We start from the raw sequence: 19,879 nt of genomic DNA, 5'->3' as shown, positions 1-19,879 counted from the left end.
AAAAAAAATATGATATATACTGAAGGTTTTATACCAAGTTTTGACTAAAAGCTGTGGGAGAAGTTAAGGGTTTTTACATTATATTCTAGAGTGGAAGCTCAATTTAAAATGGAGCTGTTCTGTTCAAGATTCTGTTTAAACTCAGGGGTAGATGAGGCAGAGATGCTAATTAAAAGTTAATCCAGAGGGTAACAAACTGGTGGTTATTTGATGAAGCCATTATTCTGCACCCCACAAAAATGCAGTGCTCTTTCATTCTGCCCTGTTTTGATGTTTCAGTAACATGTTATATTTGTGCTACATTTTAAGTTTACTTAATGTCCACAATAACTGACACAGGTGGTGGTATTCACATTTTATGGATGAGTTAATAAGAGGATTTTACTCAGGGAATTAGAGCTGGAGATCTTGAACTCAGTGCAGATCCTCTGATTCTTCTGGGTCTTTTTCATCTATTTCCATTTCAGATGGGAAGTCACCTACCCTCTCCTCACTTAAAAATTACCACTTATAGTAAGACAGAATGGTTTGGAAACAGAGATCATGGATTACTGCGTTAAAATGGGCTTCCTCAAAGTTCTATATTGGTTTAAAAAGGAAGAGGGTACAGTAGGAGGCACAGACTCAGGCTAATTGTTTGCATTCTGACTATCAGAGTGAGGCAGTTAGCAGGGTACCAGTGTTCCTTGTGGCAGTATATCCTACTCAGTATATCCTATATCCTAAATACCTAACACAACCAGCCATTTGAGTTCTGAATCCCCAGATTTGAAGATAATATGAATGCTGTCATTTTGCCTGTGCTGGCATCCCTGTCTTCTCATTTTACATAAACTCCCTCTTCACTTTTATTCCTTTTTTTCTTGTTCATTTCCTGTTATTATATTGAATATGAAGTCATTACTCTAGAAATGGGAAGATGCATCCTAGTGACTTTTCTATTTGTAATTCATCTTTTCCCCAGTTCCATTCCTATTACATTATGAATAGATTAGCAATTATCAGGAAGTAGCTCTGGCACTGAAATATGGCAGTATCTCACCATTCAGCTGCCTTGCTAGTTGAAGGAGCTACTTTACTGTGGAAATGTAATGGGGACACATTTGCCCACAGTCTAAATCAGAGGGAAGTTGTGCTCTGAAAACACAGACTGGATATGAAGCTCCTATTTCTGTGTTTTTCCTTATGATTCTGGAAATTGTACAGAGGCATAGGACATATATTTTAATTGGAAGTTGGTAAGAAGGAGACGAAATTTCTGAGAATGTTTTTCTGCATCTTAACAGTCTAATTTCTTCTGTCCTTTAAAGTTTGCCAAAGAAGCTACAGTGCATGAAAACATCTATTTGCAACTGCCTTCTTCATGGCTTAGGTATGAAAACTTCGAAGCATCACCTGAGACAAAGAAGATCACAGAATAAATTTTCACTGAAAGGAAGGAAAGAGAGAAAGTTGCAGTCGACTCTTTCAAAGGAAATCCAGCAGCCCCCTCGAGGGACTCAGAGTGCTACGGATGTCATTAAAGGGAGACTCTCAGATTCTACTGTTTGTAGGACTGATGTGTACCCTAACAATAAGCAAGTGTTGAATAGGAGAGTTTCAGATCCTTTCATACAAACTAAGGAGACACAAACTCATGAAAAGCTTACAGAAAATGAAAATGAGGCGGGTTCTTGGACAGTGATGCAAGGAAATAAACATAATACATCAGGAACCACTAAGGAGACAGACGACATTGATGATATTTTTGCTTTAATGGGAGTTTAGAGGCTCATATGTGAAACTGTTAACCAGTTGCTCCAGTGTTTTGCTGCTTTAAGTAGAACAGCTGAGATGTGGGAAGATCTGCAAGTACCACTTGGACTCAGAGGAGCTGCTTTAGGACAACACTGTACAGCAGTTCATTTTAGTTCAATAAACGCTTACCATAGCTTTGTGTCATTTAATCGACAAATATTTGACTATTAGTCAGTTTTTTACTTAAGACCTGAGTAATTAGGTTTGTAAAACTTATATTGTGCCTTAGGTAAATGGGATGCAGGGGTGGGGTATAGCAAGGAATCACCTAGGTCACTTTGACCTTAATGGCTCCACTGTAGCTAAGTGCTCTTCTGAACACCAAGGTCTATAGCTTTTAACAGCTGTACTGTCTGTGTTCTGTATGTTAGAACTGATCATCAGTTTTGCTACTAAGTATGTTAGCAGGCAATGGTTACAACCATTATTTCACTTCATTTGTTAACCTTATCTCATTGGAGGGCATATTAAAATGCTTTTGGAATTGTCCAAAAGTTTATAGGGGAGCTTGATTTGGGTGCTAGTGATTGATTCCAAATAAATTTTTTTTTTTCCAGAAAGGATATAGAGTGACTTACGGTTATACACAAAGTAGAACTAGGTGAGAAAGTTAAATGAAAAAGCTAAGGAACCACAAAATCAGCCTAGAGAGGCTAAAAATAGATTTATAATTGGTGCCGATGCTATCACCTGATATTTGTATGTTGCTCATACAATTGCTCTGAGAAGGTAAATCCTACATATTTTCAAATAATGATGCGAAGTTTGAGGTTTCTTTCAAGTTTTATGTTTATATATAGTAATTTATACAATGCCCTAGTATATCCTGCATCTTGCTCAGTCATCCTACCATTTTTTAAGTTTCCTTTTTGTTCTTTATCTGGCCTTTTTCTTTCCTCGTCTGTTTTCTGTATATTTTCCACTTACTTACTATACCAGTGGTTCTCAAACTGTAGGGATGTCTTGAGACTCACTTGGTGGGGTTGTTTAAAATGCCGATTTTGAGTCCCTTCCAGAGATTGATAATCATGGCTAGGGGACAGGATCGGAAATCTGCATTTTAATACGGGGCTCAGGTGATTTTGATGCAAGTAGTGCAGAATGCAGTTAGATAAACACTGGTTTAGCTCCCTTCTTTCCTGAAGCCTTGCTAAGTCAATCTCTAGTCACTTTTTATTAGTTTATATTTCTCCTGGTTTCCTACCAAGTGGTACAGCTACTTGGTACTTTAAAACATGGACAATACCGAGGAAGTCTCCTTCGTGACAAGTCTAGAAATAGCCATCAGCTTCTAAGATTCAAGACCCAGTCTTGCTTCTGTGTGCATGTGACACTAATCATGTGCAAACAGCAGGCTTCTCTGGGCTCAGTTCCTCCATCTGAAGTGGTATTACTGTCCAATAATCATAAACCTGTACAGCTGGAAGAGACTTTGGAGATCACCCTTCATTGTATACAACAGAGTGGTTCAGTGAATTGTCTAAGGAGGTGAAACTGGATTAGACTATAAGCCTAGCATTTTTTTTCCCTATTTAATTAATGTTCCTTTGGAGTATGTTTATCTCCTTTTCCCATCTGCCCCTTAAAATTCTGGGAAAAACAGTAAAGAGTTTCATGTGTCCCTAAGTTGGTAAAAATAAGGAACATAAGAATTCTATTTTTTTTCCAAACAAATTCAAATGTTTTAAGTTTTAAAAGTGAAATCTTAAATTTACAAAACCATAACTTACCCAGTAAATTAGATTAGAAAATAACTGTTAGCATCATCATGGTAAATACCAATTTAATCCCTTCTGGTGGCATTAACACACTCTGGTCATTTATAAGAGCAGTGTGGTAGACCTCTCATGTGTCATTTCAAATCTTCTTGGCCTCTTACTGCAGCCACTACTATGATAACGAGTCTCAAGCAGGACCGGATGACTACACCTTGCCTTCTCGCCTCTGACAAGCTACAGGAACTGCCTGGCATTTGGGCATACACAATTTGTTAATCTCCCTTCAAAGACAATTCAGAGGCACATTTCCTAAGGTTCCACAGATCCCTCAAGATCAAGCCCTAGAGCTATGTTGTTTCCAACTCACTGCCTCCTTGATTGGCTTTCCTTCCATCTGTTTCATTTCCCCTTCATTCCTGTTCCCTGGAATCACATCCCCAGTAAACTATTGGACACAAGCTTTTGTCTTAGACCTTCCTTTTAGAAGAACAAAAGCCAAGGCTAAGACAAGCTGTAAAGTAACATTGGCAGGCAGAAAGATGACTTTTAAGATAATTTTGTTGTTAATATATATCTTACTTGGTGAATGCCCATATTAGTTCCCTCCCCCCCTCTTAAAGTTTAAATCACTGCTGGTTAGAATAAACTAGTAGTATTAACTATAAAACTGAAAACATATTCAGAACTGAATTTTCTAAAAGTCAAAAAGTTGTTTTATAGCATTAATTTTTTATCCAGTGTATTGTTATAACATTTTAATATTCAGCCTCACTCTGAAAAGCTAAACCACTTGTATGACTAGGTCAGAAACACCTTCATAAAAATATTTTCCACTAACATTCCAAAGTAAGGCTTTATCTTTCCATTCTGAATCCTAATGGGAAGATTCCTTTTATGAACTGTCCCATCAACTTTTTTCTCTTGCCCTGTGCAAATCAACTTTCATACCTAAAACTTTCTTCTTTGGTCTTAACCTAGATAAAATGTTACTTCCTCTGTGACAGGATGTATTCTGTGATAAATCTACCCATGAGTTTTGCTATATACTTGAATTGGTTTTGCTTTACAAATAGGTAGAATAAATAGATGTTCTTTTCACATTTTAATCTTCACAGCTTCTGAGGTAGAGTTACAAAAGAAGTTCAGAAATATCCAATGTGTAATAAATATTAGAACTGGAACTTGAATTCTGGTCTTCTGATTCTGAACCCTGTGAAAGTGACTGACCTCAGCCTGAAATAAGTGGTATTTCCATTATGGACTGACTGAAATTTTATCAAGAATAATTTTTGTTATATTCAAATGTCTCCAGAAAAATGATAAGTTATAGCCATACATATAAAGACCCTAATGCTGGGAAAGATTGAAGGTAAAAGAAGAGGGTGGCAGAGGATGAGATGGTTAGATAGCATCACTAACTCAATGGACATGAATTTGAACAAACTCTAGGAGATAGTGAAGGACCGGGAAGCCTGGTGTGCTACAGTCCATGGGGTGGCAGTCAAGACACAACCTGGTGACTGAACAATAACGTAAGACTTTACCTTCAACCCATCTATCGGTGCTTAACAAAAAAGTAGCCCCTTTTTACCTAGTGCATTGTAATATTTAAAAAATAGAGTAATAGATATTCCTTTAAAAGACAAAAACCCAATGAATAATATGGCAAACCATCATCTACACAGTAGGGGCTACCCTGATGGCTCAGACAATAAAGAATCTGCCTGCAATGCAGGAGACGTGACTTCAATCCCTGTGTCAGGAGGATCCCCTGGAGAAGGGAATGGCTACCCACTCCAGTATCCTTGCCTGGAAAATGCCATGGACAGAGGAGCCTGGCAGGCTACAGTCCATAGGGTTACAAAGAGTCAGACACGACTGAGTAACACTCTCACTATCATCTACACGGTAGGAAACAGATTCTCATTTTATAGACTTCTATATGGTCTTGTTTGTCAGTTTGTTAAAAACTGCTGTTATCTCTTCTAATGAACAGCATAACTCAATCATGTATAAACCTTCCTGCCCCTATAGGCACAAATTCATTCCTCCTTTGGAAATATGCAGGTTTTAAAGCTGAAGTGATCCTTCTCCAAGTTACAGATACACAACATTTAAAACAATGTTGAAATTCTGTCTTTAACTGCAGTTGGCACAGACAATTTTGAATCTTCAGCTAAACTGGAAGCCAGTAGTCTTAAGATTTCCTGTTATATCTGCTATAAAGCATCTCAGCAGATGGATTCCAGAACAGGTCATGGCACTGTGGGGGGAAAAAAAAAAAGATCATTTTCTTCCTTACTTCAGAGGTAGTAACAGATCTGAATTCACCGAACTTAAAATCCATTTATCAACAGGTGTGAAACAGGATATCTTAATTTGTCCTACCTTTCTTCTCTTCCTCAGCACCTCTTGTAATATTCTAAATCTGGTGAGCCATATCATCTGATCTAGTTCCTCCATGATTCTAAAAACTTCATATCTACTATTTTGCTTTTTATTTTCCAGACCAAGTTATTATTATTGTGGTATAATCGACATACAACACTAGTTTCAGTGTTTAGTGTTTACTAGTTTACAATGATTCAATATTTGTACATATTGCAAAATGATCACCACAATAAGTCTAGTTACACCTGCCACCATTTATAGTAAACAAATTTTTTTTTCTTGTGAAAAAAAAAAAAAAAGACTTTTACGGTCTACTCTCTTAGCAACTTTCAAATATGCAGTACAGCATTACTAACTGTGGTAACTATATTGTATATTACACCATCCCCATGGTTTATTTTATAACTGGGAGTTTGTACCTTTTGACCTTCACCTATTTTTCTTACCCTCAACCTCTACCTCTAGCAACCATGAATCTCTTCTCATCTGAGCTTGTTTTTTAATATTCCACATGTAAGTGAAATCACACATTATTTGTCTTTCTCTGACTTATTTCACTTAGGGTAATGCTCTCAAGGTCCATTCATGTCTTCTCAAATGGTAAGATTTCCTCCTTTTTGGTGGCTGAATTGTATTCCATTTGTGTGTACAGGATGACCCTTGAAAATCATGGATCTAATCTGTGTCTATCCACTTACATGTGGATGTTTTACAACGGTAAATACCACAGTGTTACATCCAGTTGGTTGAATCCAGGGATTTGGAGGAAATATGGCTATGGCAGGTCAACTATAAGTTACACTTGGATTTTTGACTGGGTAAGGGTCAGAACCCTTAACCCTTCACATTGTTCAAGGGTCAGCTGTACAGTACCACATCTTCTCTGTCCATTCATCCACTGAGGGACACTTGTTTCCAAATTTTGGCTATTGAAAATAATGCTGTAACGAGCATGGAGGTGCACATATCTTTTCAAATTAATGTTTTCATTTTCTTCAGATGTATATCCAGGAGTGTAATTCTTGGATCATATGGTAGTTCTATTTTTAGTTTTTTGAGGAATCAATACTGTTTTCTTTAGGGACTGCACCAATTTACATTCCTACCAACAGTACACAAGGATTCCCTTTTCTCTATATTCATGCCAATACTTATGTCTTATCTTTTTGATAACAGCACTCTAACAGGTGTGAGGTAATATCTCGTTGTGGTTTTGATTTGGATTTCCACGATGATTAGTGATGTTGAGGATCATTTCATGCACCTGTTAGCTATCTGTATGTCTTTGGAAAAATGTCTATTCAGTTCCTGTGTTTATTTTTTAATCCTTTTTTTTTTTTTTTTTACCATTGAGTTGTATGAGTTCTTTATATATTTTGGATATTAACCCCTATTAGATATATGACTTGCAAATATCTTCTTCCATTGATTAGGCTGACTTTTCATTTTGTTGATAATTTTCTTTGCTGTGAAGAAACTTTTAGTTTAATATAGTCCCACTTACTTTTGGAGTCAGATCCAAATACTCACAACTTAAAAGTGATGTCAAAGAGCTTACAGCGTCTTTTCTTCTAGGAATTTTATGGTTTCATGTCTTACATTCAAGTACTTTTCCATTTTGAGTTAATTTTCATGTATGGTGTAAGATAGTAACCTAGTTTCATTCTTTTGCATGTGGTTGTCCAATTTTTCCAGCATCATTTATTGAAGAGACTGTCCTTTCCCCATTGTATATTCTTGACTCCTTTGAAAGTTAACCACTCATATTGCATGGGTTTATTTCTGAGATCTCTATTCTGTTCCACTGACCTATATATCTGTTTTTATGCCAATACCATACTGTTTCATTACTACAGCTTTTGTGACCCAGTTTGAAATCAGGAAGTGTGATACCTCCAGCTTTGTTCTTTCTTAAGATTGCTTTGGCTATCCAGGGTCACCTGTGGTTCCACATAGTTTTTCAGACTATTCTATTTCTGTGAAAAATGCCATTGGAATATCTTCTATTTTGCTTTTTATTTCCCAGACTAAAATTCTGATCTCTTTAATTTGTTCTTTTTGTGACAAAGATTAAATTACCATGACAATACAGACTTTTCATGATTTAAAAAAAAAAATCACTGTCAGCACTATTGTGTCTATTATTGCTCTGTCTTACTGTATCTATCCATATCTGTTCATCCATTTGTCAGCATGGAAGTGAACACATGGTTTCTTGGGATACACAGACTTTTATGGATGCAGGTATGGTGTATATGGGGGCTTCCCTGGTGGCTCAGAGGTTAAAGTGTCTGCCTCCAATGTGGGAGACTGGGTTTAATCCCTGGGTCGGGAAGATCCCCTGGAGAAGGAAATGGTAACCCACTCCAGTATTCTTGCCTGGAGAATCCCATGGACGGAGAAGCCTGGTAGGCTACAGTCCACAGGGTCGCAAAGAGTCGGACATGACTGAGCGACCTTCACTCACATGGTGTATATGTATATATTGAACAGGTAAAATATTCTCTGCTGTGTTGCTAATTCTTTTTGATAAAGCTGCCTCCATACTGATTCTCAACTAGAACTGAAGTTACACATGTATGGTTTAAGGAAGAGATACAAGTTGGATAGTCTGCACACTAGCTATGGCACCATGAACTCCTTTGCAACATTTTTGTCAATTCATGATTTTCTTTGTCCTAAGAATCAGTTCTCATTTGCATGAAAACCATAGAAGCAATTATATTGTGCCTACTTATATATTTCTTCCATACAAGTTATAAAAACAGATTGATCCCAGCATCAAACTTTAGGGGCCTTTTGTCCGTTTTACTTCTCTAACTCAGCTGGGGTAGAGTTCAGACATGAAGGGGAGCACTTAAACTTTTGCCAACAGGCTTAAAGGCCAAACCTTGCTGGACTCCATGTCTACCCACACTTCCACCTTTCTCTTACCAGTATCATACAAGAAGAGGAGGAAATAAAACCTGTCTTATTTTATAATAATTATCCTATGACTAGGTCAAATTCCCTTTTGGAGGATGTACTGGGGCTTGGTCAAGCAAATAAAAGCAAGGAGTATAAATAACTCTACTATCTGAATTGGGTTTTGAGAACTACAGTCTGACAACTTCCTGTATGTGGTCACTGTGGTATCCTGAACGTTGAAGTTCTCAAAAGCTGGCACCTCCTGTATGTGTCTCAATTTGTAAGACTTTGAGTACTGTGTGGCTTCTGCAGTACCTTAGTCACTTAGTATGGTGGCACAGTGATTCAAAGGTCATGCAGCAGCAAATGCCAGCCTATCTAAAGAAGGGAACACCTCTAAAAAGTACTGAGAATCTGTTAGTTCAGGTCGTTGGCCAGATCTTGCCATTGACTGACTTTTGGGAAGAAAAGAAGCTAATTTTATTATGTGGCTAATATGTGTACATCAGTTGCAATATATTTTATTTAATCCTTCTAACCATCACATTTTTCCTCAAAAAATGAAATAAGTTGCTTTAAAAGCTATTGCCAAGAAGCAGAGGAACCATGCAAAACCATGGTTGTCTGACCCTTGAGGTCCATGCTCTTTCTATACCAGCAAATGCTTCTCTGAAATTCCCTTCACTTCTCTGACCTGTAATGTATCTGTGAAACAGAGATGCTTACTTTGTGGATCAATTAAATATTTAGAATGATCTAGTGACATAACCTCCCGCAAGACCATCTGTTTTCAGATGGCTCTAGTTGTTCTTAATGTCAAGCCACAATAGGACTTGACTGAACTGACAGTATACAGCTTAAAGCAGTGTGAGACTACGGTTTGATCACTCCCTTGTTTTCAACACTATAATTCTAACATTGTAGCTCAAGACAACCTTATCAGTTTTTCCCCAGCCTCATTATATTATTCAACTCAGCCTACAGTCAACTAAAACTTTTTTTTTTCCCAATAAATGCAGCTGTTAGGCCATAATTTGCCCATCTTGTGTTTATTTTACCTTTTTAGCTGAAGTCTCATTTCCTTGTTATTAAAAACATTTAAAAGAAAGCAATTATTTTTCTGAGACAATGCTCAGGGCTCTAAGAAGAAACAGGATTTCATTCCTGCCCATAGGAGTTTCCACTGTATCTATCAGACACAGATAAATGAACAGGATAAATACTTAAATGTAAGTCAAGGGGGAAAAGCATTTTGTAGAAATGAATGAAGACAGAATGTGACTACATATTCATACAGACAATTGTGATCTGGATCGGTAGGAACTAGAATGACTGCTTAGAGGGCAGTTTCATGTAATTTCTGGTAGGAACTATCATAGTGCCTTCCACAAAGAAGTCAGAGTCAGAAAATCACACAGGAGTGGCACTGTATTTCTGCTATAATACAGGTTACTTACTGTATCCAAAGTGTACACTGAAAGTAAAAATTCATGTTTCATTGCTAAATCACATCTGACAAAAATTGCTGGCTCAGGAAATAACCATCCTGTCTGCTACCAATGCTTAATTCTAGCTTATATGAAGCATTTCTTCCTTACATATGGTCCTTTAAAAGGAAAATTCTTATCCTTTACAGCTTGATGTGGTCTAGGGTTGAAATAGGCTGAAGTAGAAAGATCATGAAGATACTACAGGGAAGATTCATCAAGAATCTGCAGACAGAAGAAAGAATAGAGGGGAGGGAAAAAAAGTGTTGATAAAATAAAAGCCAATAAATTATGGCTAAGTGCCATAATTAGAGTCTTCCAAACTCCCCTAATCTTAAAAGGATACCTCAATTTCAGAAACACTGATTTAATGCTAAAGGTTGTTATCACATAAAGTTATATGTTAGTACATAAAGACAACTCAACTCTTACCTTACAGGGAACAACTGAGGAAAACATCCTTGTGTTTTAGTGTCAACAAATTTCTGGATCTGAAGCACTTGTTTTAAAAGATGTCCCTTGGAAGATTTGTCAATTTTTGTTAATACCATCTGTAGGAAAACAAATATTTAAGCATTAGAAATAAGGTACAGTTGACCCTTGAGCAACATGGGATTAAACTGCAAAGGTGCACTTATATGCAGATATTTTCAACAGTAAATACCACAATATTACATGATCTGTGGTTGATTAAATCTATGGATATGGAACTGCCAATATGGAGGAACCATCAATAGAGAAGAACCTTGAATAGGAAGGACTGTAAGTTAAACTTGGATTCGCGATTGAAAGGACGGTGGGTGCCCCTAACTCCTATACTGTTCAAGGGTCAACTCTTATTTCTTAATATACAGTTTTATACATTTTAGTTACAAAATTTCAGTAACAACTAGGTGACCTATGCAAGTTTCTTAATCTCTCTGTACTTGTTTCCTCATCTATAAAATAAAAGCAATATCTTCTAAAGGAGCTGCTGTAAAGATTAAATAAATTAATATATGCAATACATAAAGCATACACTGTGTGTTTGCTGTTTAACCACAGAGGGCCATAATATCTTGGATTCAAGACCAGTGAAAAGAACCCTAGGGCCATACTTGCCATTGCTATACACCAAATGTTTCATGTGATCACTATTTATTTTGTGGTCTAAGACACAGAAGTATTATTAGGTTGATACACATAAAACTGCTGATTTATAATCATTTTTAAAATCCTGAATTGTTCTACCTTATATGTTAAATTTAAAGGAAAAATTACAAATCAGGCTATTGGTAGGTTGTAGCCACTGTAGTTATATTCCAACTTAAATAAAGTTATACTCCAAGTAACCCTAGAATTTACTAGGGTTAACAGCAAATATAATACTTTAAGTAATTTACTTACTCAAAGACAATTATATACTAGAAAAAGGTCAAGGCATGATGATTACAAAATTAATTAAAAAGTAAAAACCTTGATGTATTTTTCAGAAGTTTTCCTAGGAAAATTCTATAAAATTAAATTTCTTGACTAATCATTTATGCTTTTCAGTTATAAAAATATATAAATGATTAAAATAAAATATAATGATTATAAATAAACTATACAGCATAAAAAATATTAATGGCAGAAGGAGTGAGAAGCAGAAAGTCTTTCTTCATAAAGAGAAATACGCTGATACCTAATTCCTCCATCACAACTTCTTTTACAAAGAAAAAAAGCTAATATTTTCTTAAAGTTAAAACTGAGGAAAATATATGATTTCACAAAATGATATCTATGATATCAAATTAGGAGTGAATTATCAAATTATCAATAAAACTGGGGAAAATTTGGGCTTTTTTTTTTTTTACTATATAGACTATGTTTATCAATTCTTTGGCTCCTCATAACTGTAAATTATCTCTAATGTTTCAAAGGGCATTTGCAAACCCCAAGAATTCCATGACTCCACGAATACAAACAGCTTTTTGACTAGTAACATGGTTTGATTTGCATTAAACTGCAAAACCACTACATTTTAGTGGTTTTCTGACATTTTTTGAAACCAAATTATAGTCAAGTTCCTCAGAGAGGAACTTGAAGATTGCCATTTAATCTGAAAAACATACAGAGCAAAATTGGTAGGATACCAACCTAGCAATCTGTATTCTATTCTAGGGTAAACAACAGAAAGAACTGGTAATATATTCTCATAAGAAATTTTCTTTTCCTTAAGAATATAAACATCCTACCTTTGTGTGCTGGAGCCTACTAAATTTTTGTGATGTTCTTAAATTCCAAATTAGTTTAGCAAATTTTTCAGTTGTAGTTTCATTTATATTCTGATAAATACTATCTGTCAAGCTGCTGTTAAAGAGCTACTAAGGAGTTTTAGCAAATATTTATAGTCATTTAAAAAAGAAAAAACAGTGCTCACTTCGGCAGCACATATACTAAAATTGGAACAATACAGAGAAGATTAGCGTGGCCCCTGCACAAGGATGACACGCAAATTCGTGAAGCGTTCCATATTTTTCATGTCAATGTATGGCAAAACCAATACAGTATTGTAAAGTAAAATAAAGTAAAAATAAAAATTTAAATAAACTAAAAAAAATAAATAAAAAACAAAAAACAAAACAAAACAAGGAAAAGCATTTATAATCACTAGATGAATAGAAAACTTTGACTATAATTTTGAGAATTTAAAAGCTAGGAGAAGGAAAGGGAATAAAAGTACCACAGAACTTATTTTAATATTAATGGCTAATAATTGAAAAGACATTTTAAAAGGTACTCCTTTAACTTTTGAGGAGGAGACCTACTCATTTATTAAACAGACAGACACACAGGGAACTCATATTTCTGAGTGCAACCATGAGTCAAAAGAAATACTTACCACATAAGGTAATGCAAATTCTTCACACATTTCTATGGCAATATTGTCTGCTTTTTGAATTCCAATAACACTATCCACTAATAAAAATGTTCTCATCAAACTGTAGGAATGCAGAAATGAAGATTAACAGCAAAGAAAAATATACTTATTCATTTCCCCCATCCTAACCTTCACTATACTAAGAAATTGTCTTTTGAAAAATTATCAGATCAAAATTTAAAAATTTCTTTAGGCAAAAGGAATTCTCAATTTACCATGAAGTCCATCCTAGTTCCAACAGGTCTCAGTGTTGGTTATGTTCAATAGCCAGATTCATTAATATTATTTCAATAGCATATATAGAACATATGACTATAAGTTACCATAAAGGTGTTTAAGTCTTCAAATATTACTTTAAGACTAGCAGATAACAAAACCAAACACATATTTTGTATTTTCTTGTGTAAGTATTTTATCTTAGCTCTTTGTAAAGATACAACAAGCAAATTACTTATAAACATTTTTTTATACTTCAAAAGTTTAACATTAATTTTTCCATATATTCTGCAATGCTTGAAACATAGACCTGCTACCTGGCTACTACCTATGGAGACAAATAAAAGTAGTATTTATCAAGGCTGTGATGTCAGAAGTATTTTAAGAATAACCAGAATTTACTGACGTTTATTTAAATCTGGTAAACACCATATTAACCAACAAATTTCATTTTTAAAAATAGCCAGCTAAGAGTTTGGTATAAAAAATTAATGAAGTCTGCTGATGTACTACTTATAGTCTCAATATAGGAAAACAACTGAATTTAAGTTTAACCTAATTTACAGGAAAAAAAAACTAAGCAGACAGTATATACCTTTCTCCGAAACAGTTCAGAATATTATGAGAATAAAGTACACTTTCTAGAAAAGTTATTTGATAAAACTGAAGGGTTCATCATGTGTAGAATGTTCTATTCATGAAAACATGTTTAGGGGTTAAATATAACAATTATAAGAAAAAAAAGCTTCTTACTTCTTTCGTTCTTTTAGGTAGGTTTCTACCATGTCAACGAAATCTTCAGGTGCTCTATAGCCATAACCTGGCATGTCCACCAATGTAAAGTGTTTTCCAACTTTGTAAAAATTAATTTTCTTTGTATGGCCCTGATAAAGTAAATGTAAAAATAAGTTTCTTAAAATATGTCCTTTGTATATTTCATGACTCAAAATATTATCTGTTCAATCAATAATTACTTATTGAAAGCATAAAAGTATTCTGTATATAACCCTATGCAGATGACAATACAGGAAAAACAAACAGAAGAGAAGCGGCTGGTTATAAGCTCAGATGATCCTACTTCCTCCTTCCAATTCATTTTTCTTTAAAGAGAATCTGTATGATTTAAGAACTTCAAATCCATATTAGAAATACGCAGGCAAAGTATTTTCAAGTTTTCCTACTTCATTAGTTCTCTCTTAGTGAGAGAACTGGTCTAAATAGTATGGCTGCATTAGTCGATATTCTCTGATGAAAAATATATTTCCACTTTAAAGAATTATCTCCACTTTAAATGAATTATGGCACAAACAGGATAAATTAAATGCTTACTGTCATACAAGTTTTCATAAAAACCAGATGCAAAGTTTGATACTGTAGCTAGACTATTACTTGCCTTAAATCAATAGGCGTGTTTTATTAGATGGGTTTGGTGCTTTCATTAAGCCATTTTTTTAAAAAGCATGTACAACTGTAAAGTACCTGTGCAACTACAATTAATGTAAAGATGATCAAAATAGTTTATGTATGTGGTTTTCTGTCCACAGACATTTATTAATCAGAAAAGGGAAAATTATGACAAACAATTTTAAGTCAATTGTTCAGAACTCAGGAAGGTTTTATAAATGATGCTTAGGTTCCCAGGCAACTTATGTGTCTATCTATAGGAAAAAAACTTTAGAATTACAGATTAGAAATGTCAAGAATATAATTCTTCCATTGTCTTCTCACAGCAGAAAGGAAACACCCTACCTAGAAGTCAGAGTTGAACTCCGACGTTTGATGAGGCAGGGCACAAAGGAATAAGGATAGAAGGGTTAACAAATGACTACAATCATCAGGGGTAGTATCAGGGAATCAACTATGTGAAGAAACTGGGAGCAGGAAAACATTAGTGAAGCCTCAGGGAAGGGTTCTATTGTAAGGAAACAGGGGCAGTGAGCCCTGGGTTGTTAGGAACATTTTGCCAAAGATAGATAATAAGGTGAGGGGAACTGGGGTGGGGAGAGGGTTCCTTAAATATTGGTAGAGTCTGTATTATGGAAAAGGAAGCAGAGGAAATGAGAAAATGACAAAAAGCTATTACAGCAGACTGACTGGGATATTAAGCACGTCAATTTGGCCCTGGGTAAACTGGGAAGTGCCTGAATCGTATATATATATATATATGAATATATATATATAGATATATATTATTATATATTATATATTATTATATATATTATATATTATATATATATTTTATATATATTATATATATATTATATATATATATATTATATGGGATATTATATATCCCATAAGGATATATCCCATATATCCTTATATATATATATATATATATATATATGAATCATATATATATATATATGAGTTAGCTAGGTATGAAAGATTATAGGAGGAAAAAAATACACTTAAAGCTGTTTCCTTCAAAAATCAATGTAGAACTAGATGAGCATTCTCATAGAAGCAAATACAGAATGACAATGGAATAACTCTTGAGAAAAGACTGGACCAAGGAAAATTTCTTCAACATACTGGCCAGGTTACTAAAATAACTTCCGTTTTCTTCAGAGAAATACACAGGCATTAATGAAATGTCTTACATTAGCACTTGTTTGAAAGAAATCACTTTTCTAGGAACTTAGCAATTATGGTTTCTAACCGCCCCCCCCCAATATTTATTCTTCATCTTAGTCAATTCAGGAGTAGTTCAGATATGTTTTAAATTTTGACATACCGGTTTTTTGGAGACTCTAACTTCAACCTCTGGGGCAAGTGAAAACAAGGCCTTTATTAGAGAGGATTTTCCAACATTGCTTCTGCCTATAAAACATACCTTATACAAGCAAAAAGAAAATAATTGAGCACTAGTTTATATATATATATATATAAAATCATATATTGTATTGGGTTGGCCAAAAAGTTCATTTGGGTTTTACTGTACCAGCTTACAGAAAAACCCAAATGAACTTTTTGGCCAACACACTATTAGCTGTAAATATCTGTAAATACTATTCAGTCTTGATTAACCATAAAAAAGTAGCTTATGGTTAGTCAACCTTCAAATTCTAATATACAGTTGTTATATATTAAATGATTTTAATGTGGCAGGTACGGTTTTAAAAGCACTTGTTATTTTCTTATTTACTCTTTACAATATCCCTATGAGACAGATAACATTATAAACTAAAAGTTTTCTCACTTTACAGGTGATAAGACCAGAGGCAAAGAGAGGCTCAATATCCGGCCCCAAATTATACAGCTAGAAAGTGAAGAAGCTGGAAACTGAACTCTAGACATCTTTATCTGTACCTGTGCTTTTAATTACATATGTCACTCAAGAACATCTGCAACATTTATTAAGAATTCCATATTTTCAAAGCTTTTTGAAGTTAACAATTACATGCGTTTCAACAAAACTGACTCTAAAGTCACTCCTGTTTGAAACCACATTTCCCCACAAACTCTCAAAGTACACTATTACAACATTATAATTATTTCTTTCTCTTGACCTTTCTTGTTCCATTTAAGCTTTTCTCCTTTAGCGTGAATGTAGAAAGCAACAAAATATTTCTGAGACTAACCATTAATACACATGGCAATCAGTGCTTCTAAATGAGGGCGGTAGCGCCCCCTGGGGGTGTTTTTGAAATTTGTAACGGCATTTTTTATGATTAATAAGAGGGCATTTTTAGTTATTAATATAACTGGGTGGCATTTAGTGAGCAGGAGCCAGCAGTGCTATATATTTTGCAAAACTGTGGTCAGTCCTTCAAAATAAACTGATTTGGATGCTGTATAAATTTCAAATGTCCTACCAGATTAAATCAAATAATATAGATTAAAAAAACTAAATTAAAAAGAAATTACACAAAAGTCCAGAATTTAAAAATGGAAAAGCAATGCTGTCTCCAAATCATTAAGTGATTTATGTACTCTTAAATTATTGTAGAGTTCGAGCAGAAAAGTTCCAGCGCAATGGTACCATTATCACCAATAATGGAGGTCTGAGAAAGAGAAAGGAATACCAGACCACCACTTGACCTGTCTCTTGAGAAACCTGTATGCAGGTCAGGAAGCAACAGTTAGAACTGGACATGGAACAACAGACTGGTTCCAAATAGGAAAAGGAGTACGTCAAAGCTGTATACTGTCACTCTGCTTATTTAACTTATATGCAGAGTACATCATGAGAAACGCTGGGCTGGAAGAAGCACAAGCTGGAATCAGGACTGCCAGGAGAAATATCAATAACCTCAGATATGCAGATGACACCACCCTTATGGCAGAAAGTGAAGAGGAACTAAAAAGGCTCTTGATGAAAGTGAAAGAGGAGAGTGAAAAAGTTGGCTTAAAGCTCAACATTCAGAAAACAAAGATCATGGCATCTGGTCCCATCACTTCATGGGAAATTGATGGGGAAACAGGCTCCAAAATCACTGCACATGGTGACTGCAGCCATGAAATTAAAAGACGCTTACTCCTTGGAAGAAAAGTATGACCAACCTAGACAGCATATTGAAAAGCAAACTTTGCCAACAAAGATCCGTTTAGTCAAGGCTATGGTTTTTCCTGTGGTCATGTATGGATGCGAGAGTTGGACTGCGATGAAAGCTGAGTGCTGAAGAATTGATGCTTTTGAACTGTGGTGTTGGAGAAGACTCTTGAGAGTCCCTTGGACTGCAAGGAGATCCAACCAGTCCATTCTAAAGGAGATCAGTCCTGGGTGTTCTTTGGAAGAAATGATGCTAAAGCTGAAACTCCAGTACTTTGGCCACGTCATGCGAAGAGTTGACTCATTGGAAAAGACTCTGATGCTGGGAGGGATTGGGAGCAGGAGGACAAGGGGACGACGGAGGATGAGATGGCTGGATGGTATCACTGACTCGATGGACGTGAGTTTGAGTGAACTCCGGGAGTTGGTGATGGACAGGGAGGCCTGGCGTGCCGCGATTCATGGGGTCGCAAAGAGTCCGACATAACTGAGCGACTGAACTGAGCCTTAACAGAACAAAATATTAAACTGCAGGACATGCATAAAATGGACACTCACTGAATTCCACTGAAGCTGTTTTAGAAAATCTTACAGATTATTGCCATTTATATATGATTTTTTGGCACATGATAGTAAATTCAGATTGAGTGAAAATTATGTATTGATAAGGATCACTTCATTTGTAAAACTACTCTACTTTTTGCATTCTTCACTTTTTCCAGTTTGTCTCGGCATGTTTTCCCTACTTCAATTAAAAACAAAAATGATAAATGTTTTAATCGCCTTCTAAAGTCTTTCATATTCACTACCAAAATAATTGGGCTTCCCTTGTGGCTCAGCTTGTAAAGAATCCGCCTGCAAAGCGGGAGACCTGGGTTCAATCCCTGGGTTGGGAAGATTCCCTGGCGAAGGGAATGGCTACCTACTCCAGTATTCTGGCCTGGAGAATTCCATGGATTGTATAGTCCATGGTGTCGCAAAGAGTCGGACACGACTGAGTGACTTTCACTCACTTATTCACCAAAATAATTAAACCCACATCTGCTTACTTTGTTACAATAATGATATCGCGTCCATACAAAGCTAGTAAATCTCTCGTGTGCTGATAATGCAGGCAGGCATGCTAAGTTGCTTCAGTCGTGTCCGACTCTGTGTGACCCTCTGGACTTCAGCCTGTCAGGCTCCTCTGTCCAAGGGATTCTCCAGGCATGAATACTGTAGTGGGCTGCCATGCCCTCCGCCACGGGATCTTCCCGACCCAGGGATCGAACCTGTGTCTTTTATGTCTACCTGCATCGGCAGGAGGGTTCTTTACCACTAGCATCGCTAGTTGATAATAGGTTACAGCAAAATCGTGGCCCAAGCCCTCAGTACCCTCAGGCAGCTGCGGCGCTCACCTCCGGGCGGCGAAGGTCCGGGGCGTGGTCGAGACGCACCGCCGAGGTGAGGTACTCGATGCGGTTTCGGGCGGAGGCCGTGAAGAAGCTCTCCGCCCGCGCGATGTCCTCCAGGCTCGGGTGGAAGATATTCAGGTGAAGGTCTGGCCTCGAGCCCGGGACGAAATGCCCATGGAGTTCTTGCAGCGGGAAGACCAGCTTCGTCAGCTGCTTGCTCGGCAGCCGTAGAACCTCCGTGAAGGCCTGGAACGCGCTGTAAGCTCGTCTTCCGCTCCCCAGCTCTGGTCCCATCCCAAACAGCCTGCCCACGCACGGCCGCAGCCGGTGCGCTGCCATTTTCGTCTTTTAGAAGTCCCACCTCGGGATCTCAATCCCAAGATCTGAAATGCGCGTGCGTGACCCGGCTCCCGCTAAGCCTGCTGGGAATTGTAGTTTCCAATGGCCTCTTTGGTTCCCGCAGAGACTCTTTGTGTTCCAAGAGCTGGAGACAGGTGTTACCCGCAGCGGGGGGAAAAGTGGTTGGATGCTTTTCACATCCTGGCCCTGACAACTGTGCCTTTGACATGTAT

The 19,879-nt window shown here is 36.4% G+C and overlaps 2 protein-coding genes and 1 non-coding gene across 5 annotated transcripts in view; 2 read left to right on the top strand and 1 right to left on the bottom strand.

The window, feature by feature from the left end:
- Nucleotides 1–1,954, top strand: part of NEPRO (nucleolus and neural progenitor protein) — a 16,377-nt gene extending 14,423 nt beyond the window's left edge. For all 3 annotated transcript variants that reach the window (XM_069553360.1, XM_069553351.1, XM_069553356.1), the window contains one exon: nt 1,311–1,954. In XM_069553360.1, the coding sequence (XP_069409461.1) occupies nt 1,311–1,767 (457 nt within the window). In that variant the 3' untranslated portion in view covers nt 1,768–1,954. The remainder of the gene's footprint in view (nt 1–1,310) is intronic.
- On the bottom strand, nt 1,736–19,879 carry GTPBP8 (GTP binding protein 8). The gene is made up of 6 exons (XM_069553365.1): nt 19,311–19,879; nt 16,156–16,254; nt 14,172–14,302; nt 13,164–13,263; nt 10,733–10,851; nt 1,736–5,778 (listed from the first exon to the last, which is right to left on the bottom strand). Exons 1-6 carry the CDS (start codon nt 19,644–19,646, stop codon nt 5,688–5,690), a joined length of 876 nt encoding a protein of 291 aa, XP_069409466.1. The 5' UTR covers nt 19,647–19,879; the 3' UTR covers nt 1,736–5,687.
- Nucleotides 12,694–12,800, top strand: LOC138431272 (U6 spliceosomal RNA). The gene has a single exon (XR_011253609.1). It is a non-coding gene; the product is annotated as a U6 spliceosomal RNA (small nuclear RNA).

This window comes from Ovis canadensis, chromosome 1 (genome assembly GCF_042477335.2).
Source record: "Ovis canadensis isolate MfBH-ARS-UI-01 breed Bighorn chromosome 1, ARS-UI_OviCan_v2, whole genome shotgun sequence".
Classification (NCBI taxonomy): Eukaryota; Metazoa; Chordata; class Mammalia; order Artiodactyla; family Bovidae; genus Ovis; species Ovis canadensis.
The sequence above is the reverse complement of the archived record's forward strand: the minus strand, read 5'-3'. Positions and strand labels throughout refer to the sequence as shown.